At 44.1% G+C, this 13,699-nt stretch overlaps 1 protein-coding gene across 1 annotated transcript; it reads left to right on the top strand.

Annotated features, from left to right (window-relative positions):
- The first annotated feature begins 3,629 nt into the window (after positions 1-3,629).
- On the top strand, positions 3,630-12,667 carry trib2 (tribbles pseudokinase 2). Its single transcript, XM_084083533.1, has 3 exons — positions 3,630-5,102; positions 6,820-7,112; positions 10,052-12,667. The coding sequence occupies exons 1-3, from the start codon at positions 4,827-4,829 to the stop codon at positions 10,527-10,529; spliced, it is 1,047 nt and encodes a 348-aa protein (XP_083939659.1). The 5' UTR covers positions 3,630-4,826; the 3' UTR covers positions 10,530-12,667.
- Positions 12,668-13,699: the final 1,032 nt, after the last annotated feature.

The raw sequence follows: 13,699 nt of genomic DNA on the forward strand, positions 1-13,699 counted from the left end.
CTGCTGCCCAATAGCAGATCCCCTTTTGGGGAAACGTTGGCTGTGGGTTACAAGAAGGCCACGAACCACAGGGCACAAGAACTGTGTTCTCCATATGAAAATGAACAGAGGGGGAGGCGTGTGTGTGTGTGGGGCCCGGGTCTCTTTTTCTGTTTGTGTAACCACCTGGATTCAAACCTAGTTCACCCGCATCTGAAACCCTTATTTATACTTGGTTGTGTGCCATGCCAAGCGCCAAAAATATCCCCTCTACAAGCTCACAACGTGTCACAATGTGACGCGTTGTAAGCTTGTTGTAGATCGGCTATTATTTACATACATTTGCATACTAGTTAAAATAAAAGTGACAACAAATCTCTGATAATGTGATAGTTATCTGCGGTGTGTGTATGTGTGTGTGTATATATATATATATATAAATATATTTTACCCACAGAGTGTGGAGGTGTGACACAGAACCATTTTGCTGGTGAGTAAGCTCGCTATAGCTGAGTTTGTTGCTACAGTAAAATCCAGAGTGTTCATTTAACTCCCGAGAGTGTACAAATGGGAACGAGTTAAATAAACACTGAAGATTTTACAAGTGGATGTGTACTATTTGTGATACCACCTGTGCTGTGCACAGAACATAATCAACATTTGGTGACACAATAAAGCTTCCCATTGCATTGCAACCAACAAGGAAAATATGAAAGTATGTAGATAGATAAACCCAGCATATTGTGGATCCAGACCCTTAGGGGCCAGACCTGGGATCTTATAAGTCTTCCCAATAACCTCAATAAGCAGGGTGAGGCTGACCTCAGATCATTGTCTGGAGAGGGGGTGGGTGGGGGGGTGCAGCCTATTAGGAGGGCGGGGAGAAGGACCGCTCCGGGGACTTGATTCAGAGATGCTCACTCGTCCTCGCTGACCTCTGAAGTCTTCCGGGACACATCTCGGTTTCAGTGCTTCACACACACACACACACACACACACACACACACACACACACACACACACACACACACACACACGACCAGCTCTGTGCTGGAAGACACCGCTTGGGCAGCCTGCCGCAACTCCTCAGCGTATAAACGTGTCTGGAGAGCTGATGTGCCCTGGTGGATTTTCTCGAGTGGTGTGCCTCTTCTCTCTCCACGAGAAATGAGTCAGACAGACCGTCAGGGAATGGGGACAAAGGGAATCTTTGGGGATTATTATTCTGCTCCATGCACAGCTGTGTTCCAGGCTTAACGGAATGCATCGCGGAGGCCGGGCTGTTTGATGTTACAGTAATGTGCAAATACCAAACTGTATGAATGTACTGCAGAAATGCACCACAGTAACCTATTCAGAAATGTTTACATTCTGTCTGCATTTCATGCATTTAGCTGGCATTCATATCTAGAACCATTTCCAACAAGTGCAACCATAGAAAAAGGTTTGATTTGTTGGTCACTGACCAGTGTTAAAGAGTCCAAGGACAGAACATGTTCCTGTCATCTTCTGAGTATTAAGAATAGGGACACAGAAGACAGAAAATGGGTAAAATGATGGCAATGTTATGATGGCAATCCATGCATTTGTTTTGATCTGGAGTACAGTAATCTACAGCGTGTTCATAATTCATTGGTTTCTTCATATTATAATCAATGGTTTATTGCATATTATACAATGTACTGTTGCATGCCCACAGCGGCATTACTATAGAGCATATAGTGGGTGGCTCGCAAAGATTAGATCACTGAAATGAAATCGTACACACACACACACACACACACACACACACACACACACACACACACACACACACACACACACACACACACACACACACACACACACACACACACACACACACACACACACACACACACACACACACTCTATCTGAGGTATGTTAGTGTGTGGGAGAATCACATTCTGCAACTGTGAACCACAATTCTGAGATGAGAGGCTTCTGTGTGAAAAATGCATTTCCATGTTGCGGGGGCTTTAGTTTAAAAAAAAAGCATTAGAATGTGTGTGTGTGTGTGTGTGTGTGTGTGTGTGTGTGTGTGTGTGTGTGTGTGTGTGTGTGTGTGTGTGTGTGTGTGTGTGTGTGTGTGTGTGTGTGTGTGTGTGTGTGTGTGTGTGTGTACACACGCGTGCATGTTCCTGCCTGGAAGGCAGTAAGGGAAGAGAGGTTAAAAGGACCACTTCTGTCACTGTCCCACGTCCAGCTGCAAGCATTCCTCTCAACGACCTACATTCCTACGCAAGAATTGCTCAATCCTTTCTTTTTCTCACACACCCTGCTCTTCCAGAGAGAGAAAACAAGGAACATTAAACAGTCATGGGGAGGGGGGGGGGTATAGAATTGCTGAGGAGATGCAAATTAACTATGGTGCAACACCTTGAAAACAATAGCGGCATCAACAACATCGACGGTGGAAAATCCCCTATCTTCCCCATGAATGACATTTCAAGAGGAAGCACATTTTGCAACACGCCATGTTACAGTAGCTCCTGCTCTCCTCTCATCCCCATCCCATCCAATCCAGTGTTGCCAGATTGTGTGAGAGAAATAAGCAACCAGGTCTAGGAAAACAAGCCCCAAAGAAGCAATTTATAGGCCACATGAGCACATGTAAACCTATATGCATCGGCTATTTTCAAAAACTCTTGCAATACAATGTGGAACATTTGGGGCATTTTTGAAACATTCACAAATGCTCCCTGGCACAAAACATTGTCATGAAAGTATTTGAGAACCACTGGTTTATATAATAATTTAAAAAATGGAAGCAAGCCTAAATAAGCAAGTACACTTTATAAATAAGCCCCAAAAAAAACACAACCCACAACTACCAATATTTACAATAAACTTTACAGAAAAAGAAGCCCAAAGTCGCTTATAATTAATAAGCCGACCTGGCAACACTGATCACCCCCCCCCCCCCCCACCTCCCAGCTAATTTACCAGTATGGGACACATTTAGATTTGTAGGGGGGGGGGTACCTCACACACTACACGGCTCTCACATGACCGCATATTATTAGTCACGTAGGAAGCCAATGGGGTTTCACTGTGTGAACTACGTCAGGGGGGCGGGTCGGTGGAGGAGGGTATGTGTCTGTGTGTGTGGAAGTCAGTGTTGCCATGTCCGCTTAATATAAGGGAGTTTGGGCTTGTTTTTCTGTAAAGTTGCTTGCAAATATATTGGCATTTGGCAGTTGCGGGTTGCGTTTTTTTTTGGGCTTGTTTCTAAAGTGTAGTTGTTGCTAATTTGGGCTTGTTTCCTAATGTTGTTTAAACCTGTGTTTCTCAAACATTTCCAAGTCAAGGACCCCCAAATTAATATGTATTTGTCTGCAGACCCCCATCTGAAATGTATGCCAGGTGAGGGACCCCCAATCCCCATACAAGATTTGCGTTGTTAAAATGTTTCAAAAATATTCTTAATTTAAAAATAAATCTTCCCATATTTTTTTTGAAAATAGTCAATTTACAAGTAGATCGGCTATTTTCAAAGGGCTCGTGTAGATAGTCGCTTCTTTTGGGCTTGTTTTTCCTAGACCTTATTGCTTATTTCTCTCGTACAACTTGGCAACACTAGGTACTAGTCAGCTCTTGCAACGGCAGCGCAGTGTGTGTGTGAAGGCACTGAATGGACTAGATCCCCTCAGAGCCACGTAGGTACAGCACCACGGGAGAAGAGGAGGATGTCCTGCTGAATTCCAGGGATAGGCCTGGGGAAAGTCGGCCGGCCGTCCCTTCATTGATCGTTCCCTCTTCCAGCAGCGATCAAGCGGCAACGATTGTTTCCTTTTTGGATTTTTCATTAGAAAAATTATCAAAAACCCCCAAAACGAAGCCCGATCCGCCGCCGCAGAAAGGGCACCGATCGACTCCCGGCACCACAACAACAAAGGCTCATCTCTTGTACTCTCGATGGGGGTTTTATGATCATCAACGTATGTTTGATGACGATCGCCGTGCATGGATCTGGTATCTGGGGGAGCAAGAAGAAGGCCACTGACTGCACTGACCTGGTACTAGTTAGCAAGGAAGCTAACTAAGATAGCCCCAACCCCCCCTTGCCTGCACCTGCTATATCATTCACTTGTGTGTTTGACTTATTCAGGGTTTAATCCAGTAACTGAAAAGCTTGCAGAAACTTCCTTCCATTTTTTATAATCGTCTTTTTTGTCGTTGTCTTTTGCATGCAAGCGGTATCCACAACTAGTTGTTTCGGTTCTATGAAACGTGCCATTATTACCGTTTAAACCGGCGAGATAAGCTAACCTAGATGAGCCGTGTGGTGCTAACTTAACGTTAGCAGGTCCTCGTTGCAAAAGCTGACGTTTGATAGCATTGCCTTTTGTTGCAATTCTCTTAGTCACTTAAACCCGCACTGCTGCTGCTGAAATTTGCACCCGATCTGTGCAAAGACCTGCAGTTGAAATTATATAAAATAACATTTTTTATTTTTATTAGAGCATTTGTGGAAATCGAAACGGACCAAGTAGATAAACGTTGGAAAAGAGAAATACATCTTCGTAAAACTGCCCCCCCTTCCTTAATTCCCCCATTGTATTACGAACCAGCCACCGAGCTTTGACTGTCTATCATTGTTTGATAGTCATCATACATAACTGACAATCTGCAAGATCCGACACAAAAAAAACTTCATTTTAACGCAAAGATTTTTTGTTTTGTTTTATTTAAGAATAACTACAAAGTGTTGAACTGTTGCACAACATCATTGCACTATATAATAAGTTTACAACAACCACCGGATCGTGCTGAAGAGGTGGAGGAGGAAGGCCCCGGCTTTGTGGAGTTATTACATCATTCCCTCATGAACATACAGAGGTCAAACCCCATTAACATCTCACGTTATGGGAGATCGCGGCACAAATCGCACGACTTCGAAGACTTGTCTTGCCTGAGGACCACCGAATCCTCCTTGCAGAGCTTCAGCCCCAACCTCGGGTCCCCCCCCAGCCCCCCGGAGACCCCGGACTCCTCGCACTGCATCTCCCGCATCGGGGATTACCTTTTGTTGGAGCCGCTGGAGGGAGACCACGTGTTCAGAGCCGCCCACCTGCACAGCGGGGAGCAACTCGTCTGTAAGGTGAGGAATCCTTGGAATCCATGATTGGCAGCCTACTTGATTGGTTGCATACTGTATTAGACAGAAATGCAACACAGCAGCAGGAGTACAGTCAAACACTTGGTCTAAACACCAAACACCAAAAAAAAGTCCTTGCGGTCTTGTTTCCATTGGGGTCCTATGTATTCATTCAATTCATCAACATAACATAAATATCACATTAATTAATTGATAATAATAAAATGCTGCAGTTTGCACAAAAGTCCTTACCCCCCCCCCCCTTTTTTTTTGTGCAAATGCTTTAACTTGGGTAATGTCATATGAATAACATGACGAATTAATGTATACGCTAGAAAATGTTGGTGCATTTGTACAAATCTTATACAATTATGCTTTTAGGTGCTAATGTTGTTACCATATTTAAATGGATATTCGTCAAATGGTGCGAACACATTCGACTCGAAAGCATAGTCCCATTGTTGCGCACACTAATCCTTTGGAATATTGGCATAACACAGCGTTTATAGATGTTCTTTGCCTCCTGTTTTTGAATATGTAGTAAAATAGTCAGCCTAATGGAAAAAGTGAATGGAGAGCCAGGCACCGCGCCGTGTGGTTTGGGTTGCATGATGTAACACTGACAAAAGAATGAGTAACCACATACATACACACTCCTCTTCAAAGTCCTTCACCCGACGGCTTTGTTCCCCATTGTCAAACAATTGAATGCGGGATGTGTTTCGCCATTGCAAGTGTATCTGTCTCATGCGTGCTTGTTATGCACATTTGGTCGCAACCCCCCCCCAAAAAAACATCTGCCATTGTTCTGGGAGTAGGAAGAGACTACTTGGATATGCATATGTTTGGTAGGGAATAGGGATAACGTCAGAACTTTGGGAGTTAAGAAACTGTGGTGCCATTTTCTTAAAACTAGATTTTCTGGCTGCTACCCCCTTCCTCTACACACACACACACACACACACACACACACACACACACACACACACACACACACACACACACACACTATATTGACTTTACTTTTAATTACATGGACACTGGAATGTCCCAGGAGTATTATTAAACATTACGAGCATTAAGCAGGCTTAAAATGGCTTAATGAATTGAGATGATGGTTATATGCACCAGTGGGCTCGTAAGGAACTGTAAATATCCTATACACACCGTGACTGAGGTACTGTGGCGACGACATGGCAATAACGAACCCACAGCCTTTGACTTAGGCTGCAAGCTAGATTTACTGGTTTTCTGACTGCAATTTCTTTGTGACCATTTCGTTGTACCTTCCACCGAAGTTCAATTTATGCCTCTAGGATTGATGGCCCGTGCCGAGCCAGAAAACCTAGGTCATAACTTTAGACCTTGAGTGGCTGTGGGGAGCCCTTGTATTGACTGCCTCTTGCCTACGAGCGGAGAGGCCATCTCACCTGTACAGCCTTACTGAAAGTCAATTGAGAGGTTACTATGGAAACCAAGACACTGGGCTGCGTTTACATTCCAATTCGGTTTGCCTGTATTTCAAGATCCATTACCTACCCTCCCTGGCTCCTGAAGTACAGGATTTGTTTTTGTTTATCTTAATCCGGATCATTTTGCACCAGTGGTTTCGAGCACTCTCCTGACATGTTGTTAACACTCCAAGAGGCGTAATGAGAGCCACAATGGCGACTTAACCATCTAATGGGACCTACTAATTCTCCTCTCTATGCGATCACAGGTGTTTGACATTGGCCGCTACCAGGAGTCGCTGGCAGCCTACTTTGCCCTTGGCACACACCAACACATCAACCAGATAGTGGAGATCCTGCTCGGGGAGACACGGGCCTATGTGTTCTTCGAGAGGAGCCATGGCGACATGCACTCTTTCGTCCGCATGTGCAAGAAGCTGCGGGAAGACGAGGCCGCCCGACTGTTCCATCAGATAGCTTCGGCCGTGGCACACTGCCACGACAATGGATTGGTCCTTCGTGACCTCAAACTGAGGAAGTTCGTCTTCAAGAATGAGGACAGGTGAGCATTGAGATATGTTGCTGCTAAACGCTGTCTGGTTGGATTCATCTTTCAGAGCCACCTCAGCTGTCTGTTTCCTCCTATTTTGTCTTTATTTGTATGCGTCTAGCAGTTAAGCGAGTGTCATCTCTGCGTATCACAGAACGGGAGACTGTAAAGTGAGATGATGTCAAGCTTAAATATCCCCCCACAAATCATACAGTGTACATAAAACATCAGCCCTTTCAGTTCCTCTCAGCTATATTTGCACAGGGTTTAGTTATGTATGCATTTTTTGGCTGAAGTGCCATTAAACCACTTAAACCCTATATATTTTGTTGACCGGGGTCCCCCAGGGCTCTATACCAGGTCCACTCCTTTTCCCCTCTACACCAAATCTATTTTCTAAAAATAGCCGATCTGTGAGGCCACAACCTGTTGTGTTGCTATTTTTGCCTAATGTTCAATCCAGAATAGGAACCCTCGAGTTCAAGTGGTTAAGCTAAATGAGGGACTGCGGGTATGGAATGATGTGGAAACATAGGCAGTTGCATAGGCACTGAAGTTGCTTTTGTGCGACAGATGTTAATTTAGGTTGAGATTTTGCCATTCAAGGCTGCACTTCTGTAGGGATCAGCAAGAATAGGCTATTGGCTTGCTGCAGTCTGGGATTGCACAGACTTACTGCCCCCTGGTGACGGCATTTGCAAATTGCATCCACAATATCCAGGCATTGTCAGTTGCCACAGCAACCTCTGTCCAATGTCCATTAGTTAATTTATAATTCTATAAATTGTCTGTTGTTGCAGATTCAAAAACATTTATAGTCTGCCCCTTTCCTCATGATCTTAGCAGAGAGTCCATAAAATCAATATTAAATCTACCAAATGAGGGAAGCTGGTGCTTGACTAACACCCAGTGCCAGAAGCACAGCCTGCCACCGGATGCCCCCTCTCCAAATGCGTGGCGTCAGTCTCTGGCACCGGCTGTGGAAACCGGGAAGCTGAGCTGCCTTGCGTATTCAATATGAGCCTGACAACCTTGGCTGCCATGCTCTCCTACTCCCAGGGCCGGGATGCCATGCCCTCCCTTAAATGATTGATGCCTGCTGAATTTCGAGAGTGATGGTGCAAGACAGTTTTGGGGCAGGTTGAGTGTTGCGGGCGTGTCAAGGGTGTGCTTTCACCGTTTTAGCCCGCCATCCATGGCCCGGTGGAGACGAATGGACAGAGATAAGAGAAAAGCTCCTTCAGACTGAGATTAAGATCCACTCTGGCTCCAATCAAAGTGCAGTACTCGAGGGCTCAAGTGAATGTCCAGAGAAGGACCGAAATTGGAGAGAGGGACGGAGAGTGCGGGAGAGAGAGACAGCCGATAGTACCACAGCATGTGTTAAGTTCCTGACCTGGTTATGTCACACTGCTGTTTGCCATTGACCAACCACCAGCTTGTATGAAGTCTGTAGGTCAGAGGTCGGCCACGAGTGGAATCCAACAGCACAGCAGAGCCACCTTGCACAGGCTCCACGGCGGCTACGCTTTCCTTTACTCCTACACGTAGCTCGGCAGAGATATTTTCGGATCCCCACACAGAATCCTGCATAGCTCAAATGAAGAGGCTGTGCTATGATTGAAATAATGGATTAGATCTTAGCCCCAATGATTGCTTGCAAAGACCGTTCAGTATGATCAGCAGGCGTTAAACCCTGTTGATTGTATTGCAGGTTTGCTCTGTGACCTACAAATGAGTCGCTGTTCAGACAAGGACATGCTTCCTCTGAAACCAACATTTGGTTCCGCATCTGTCTTTGTGAACAAAGGACATTCTGCACATACAAATATAATATTGCTGAAGGGAAAATGGTAATGTACTTTACAGCATATTAACATAAAAATTTGAAGCCACCCCCTCAAGTCAAATTGCCCTTATTGGCAACAAACTCCTGGGCTGCACTGAGTGGGCATGCAAGTGCACGCATATGTCAAGACGGCAGAGAATATGGTTTTGAATATGTATAAGCCAGTGCTCCCTGGTTCTTTTTTCCCCCCTAGTAAAACTGAACGACAGTTCAGTTGGCTCCCAGAAGATGCTACTATGCATTGGCTGTTCTTGTCTCGTGCATCATGGCTCACAGTTATGGCACACAGATGGCCAGTGCTTAAACAGCCGGCACAAGTTTGTCTCTTTGCTCTGCGTGTGGTGAATTTGTTGCCAGAGCTTTGACTAATTCTGTAGGCCCAATTTATACTTTGTCGCATGACGTGTCGCTCAACTAAATGACAGATTTTCGCTGCTTAACACATTTGTCTAATGAAAATCAGTTATTGGCCGCTTGGGTTAGTGTCTCTCTCAAAAATGGCTTCTTAATAGTGTGATCTGCACTCAGTCATGAGCATCATGGCTAGAGAAAAAAACAATAGTTATAAGACATTATATAATATTACTTTCCACAATAAATAAGTATTTGATAGTTTAATTTAATTACAGTCCAGCTGTGCATGGAGCACAAGCCAGCAGGTTTGTTGAGACTAATAATTGAGAGATTAGGGCAGCAAGATTTTGTATAAAAAAACACATTATTTGGAGCCTTGCTTCTCTTTGTGAGACTCTTCATTCAGTCCATTCAGCCAGAGACTTATTGAATTGCGGTGTGGTCTTTTGAAAATCTATTTATAGGCTGATCTTTGTTGGCGCTGCAATTATCTTTGTGAGAGATGTTGACCTTAAGCTTGAAACATTAGGTGCTCTACTTATTACATCCAAAAATGATGGTTTTAAAATGGCTAGATGACCATCAGAATAATTTGCCCCACTTCACTCTCTCTCTAGAACAATTTGGGGCCTCGATGTTGATAGCGAATAGAGAGGCAATGCATTATTATAATTGGAAAAAAAATGCTGTACTGTATGAATTTGTTTACATAATGTATGTTTGTTTTTCTATTTCCTTGTGCCTGCAGGAGCCTGGTGAAGCTTGAGAGCCTTGAGGACACCTACATCCTGGATGGTCACGACGACTCCCTGTCTGACAAACATGGCTGTCCAGCTTACGTCAGCCCCGAGATCCTCAACGCCAGCGGCAGCTACTCCGGCAAGGCAGCTGACGTCTGGAGCCTGGGCGTCATGCTGTACACCATCCTGGTGGGGCGCTACCCCTTCCACGATGTAGAGCCCGGCTCGCTGTTCAGCAAGATCCGCAGGGGACACTTCAGCATCCCCGAGACACTCACGCCCAAGGCCAAGTGCCTGATCCGCTCCATCCTGCGCCGGGAGCCCGCCGAGCGGCTCACCTCCCGGGAGATCCTGGAGCACCCCTGGTTCGCCGCATCCGGGGCCACGGGTGGGGGCTTGGTGCCTCCCGGCCGAGGGGAACGAGAGCAGGAGCAGACAGTCCCCGAGGTGAGCATGGAAGAGGAGTTGGAGCAGTTCTTCAGCTGAGCCCCCTCCCCTCCTCCCCTTAAGCACAAAGGGACGACTCCGCCACGGTTGGCTCTGCCACGCTCACGGCAAAGCCAAGGAGAAAAAAAAAGAAACAGCAAAACAAACAAGTGTACGTTAGAGATTAGGAGATGAACATTTGTCACTAACAACAACAACAACAACAAAAGGTGTTTCCATCCTGTTTTATTTCCACCATTCCAGGGAAAACCTTGAGCCTGGCATGACAAATGGCATCCTAAACGTCAGTCGGCGATGCTACCCTCTCCCCCGCCCCTTTCCCCTGGCAGGGGTGAGGTGGGGGGGAGGTTGACGCCGCCAGACATGCAAGTCGTGAAACAATGTAGCAAATGTTCTTTTTCAGATCTGTTTGGTTTAATGTCGTGCTCTTTTGAAAAAGTAGAGGTGCACGCCGTTTGTGACACTACAGAAAGCAGGAAGGGACAGAACAGAGGAGAACCAGGAGGAAAAGTCAGAATAACTGAACGAACCACAACGCCACTCCTCTTACAGTAATGCGTTTTGTTTCCTCTTGTATAGCTTTAGGTAGCATTGACCCATAACCACAGGAGCCAGGGTCAGAAGTCCCCTCCATCCCTTCCCCCAAGTCCTAATGTATTCTAGCCTATATGGAGGTTAGCTCACAGACCCTGGACTGTTGGTTTCAACCAGACTTGGCTTCTGCCTGTTCTCACACTCATTGAGATAGTTGACCTCATCTGTTTTTTGTTTTTTATTTTGAAAACGTTTTCCCCCTGTTTCTCACTTGTGTTTAACATGACATTTAAAATGTTCGAAAATTCTGACATACACGGTCGGTAAACTCCTTCACATAGAACTTCTTGAGTAACATATGTACTTACACCTTCCTCAACATCTTAGGCCTTCACCACACTCTTTTTTTATCGTTTTATTCGTTTGTCCATAACAAACTTTTCTTTTCTTTTTTACTGTCATACACAGTAAAATTCTGAGTGTTCATCTATGAGAGTGAACAAATGTAACCAGAGTCCATTTGGTTACATTTGTTCACTGTGTTACAAATGGATAAATTAACACAGGATTTTGCTGCCACATATTTTAGTTTCTAAGCTATTGCATTCTGTTGTTACTGCTGCTTTAATCTCCCTTCCTAAACCTTAATTTGCAAGTTCTCTCAGTAAGCCTCCTGATGTGGCATCGTGCAACTTGATGCGTTAAGGTTAGGTGATACGAAAGAGTCCACCTCTTAAAACTTAGCTTCCTCTTATTTAAATTCCTCCATCATTTGTAGGAATGGAAAAAAAACTGTAACATTTATTTAAATTGTAACAACTATATATATTATATAAATATATATATAAATATGAATTTATATATTTAAAGTTTTACATTGCAGGGTTGTTTTCTGAGATTTTTCTTTTTTTTTCATGTATAATGTAGGCAATATCTTTGACACAGGACAGGCGCAAAGTGTGTGGTGGGCGTGTATTGCCTGTCTGAAGTTTTAGAATAAACAATTTATTCTTTTGTGCCAGTATTTCTGTGCCCGACCACCCATGCCACCCAGTCTCCCTTACTCCTTTTTTTTCTTTTCTTTTAAAAACGTATTCAATGATACTATCGCTATGACCCGGTCTTTTCAGGGCCTCATGTTAGATTTTCTACTGCCTGTACAGGTTCTGTGAAAACGATCATGGTCTAAAAAATGGGTTCCAGTGGACACGTATCTCAATGTTACTTGAATTTGTGTTTTGTTTTGTTTCTATCTAGTCATCGGCATGTGCCCTATGAATGCTATAGCCTGCCTAGCGGTGGGGGGGGGGTGGGGTTTGCTTGTTTTTTAAAAGGAAAAAAAAAACAGTGGAAACTTTTTCAATTTGCTATTTCCTGATTTGTTGCTTTTTAAAACGACAGTTTTGCTCTCTTTCTGTTCTGTTTTTTTTCTTTTCTTTTTTTTATGTAGAATGAGCTATACCCCTATTTAAGTTGGTGCTGATTTGGTGCTAATGTTAAGTCCTTTTTTTTTCTTAGTTCTTTGTTTCATTTCACAGAGGGGGGTGGTGCATGGTGGGAGATCTGCCTCGGATGTTCTGATTGTATCGTAACAGACTCTGGTGTTTTGTCCAAGATTTATTCAGTAAATAAATTGTGAACTGCTATTTGATTTCACTTTTCTGTCCTTATTATGATGTAATCACACAGAACGCCTTCTTCTTACATTTATCACAATATAAAATGTCTCTTCATATATCACAATCTAAAATGTCTTATGGGAAGCTAGAAATGTCATTGCTACGTAAATAAGTCAAGACATGTAATCAAATTAATTTAAGTTTTGCAAAAATAACCATTCTATCTCTGCTCAGGAATACATTACTGCTTGATTCTGTTATTGAGTTCAACAATCACCCACTTCATTGACTGGGGTCCCTCGGGAGTCTATCCTTCGCCCACTTTTTTCCTTCTACACAAAATCTCTTTGGCGAAGATGCGCTTTGAGCTTGTAGATCTGCTATTTCCACCAAATGGGAGATTGTTCTCCCATTATAACATGCCCAGAATAGGACACAATGGCTCAAGAGGTTATTTGCAGTAAGGCATAACACATGTTCACAAAATATTCATTTAAGTGATGGGTAATGGAAGGAGGGCAGAGAATGGCAAAACAACAAGGTCACTTTTTTACACTGAGTTTTGCTATAGCATGCAAACGGTCAAGTTCAGGAAAATGCAGCTTAGGAAAAGGTTTGGGGTCCTTAACTTTCACCTTGGCGTCCCTATTTTGGGCATGTCATTGTAGTCGAAAGATTTTCAATAAGTGTGTGACATGTCTTTTATGTCGTACTTAGGAGCGTGTGTACTTACAGGACGGATCAATTGTGTTGTGGCATAAATAATGCATGATTGTGTTAAGACAATTTTCCTCAACTAGAGGTTCGGGCCGCTATGTGGCCCTCACACCTACGTTGCACCACCGATCCGACTGAATCCCCATTATGGAGATCCCTGTATCTGTCAGCCCTTCTCCCTTTTATGCCCATATATGGAGATCCCTGATGTCATCAGTAATATGGAGCTGACTGATTTGTTTGTGCTTGATGCCATGATGACACATTGAGTTTAGGCAACACACTCCATAATTGGGCCGTAGCTGCATTGGGAACTCCTTATATGGTTATGGCGTGACG

This window comes from Gymnoscopelus microlampas (assembly GCF_963454915.1).
Source record: "Gymnoscopelus microlampas genome assembly, chromosome: 16".
NCBI lineage: Eukaryota > Metazoa > Chordata > Actinopteri > Myctophiformes > Myctophidae > Gymnoscopelus > Gymnoscopelus microlampas.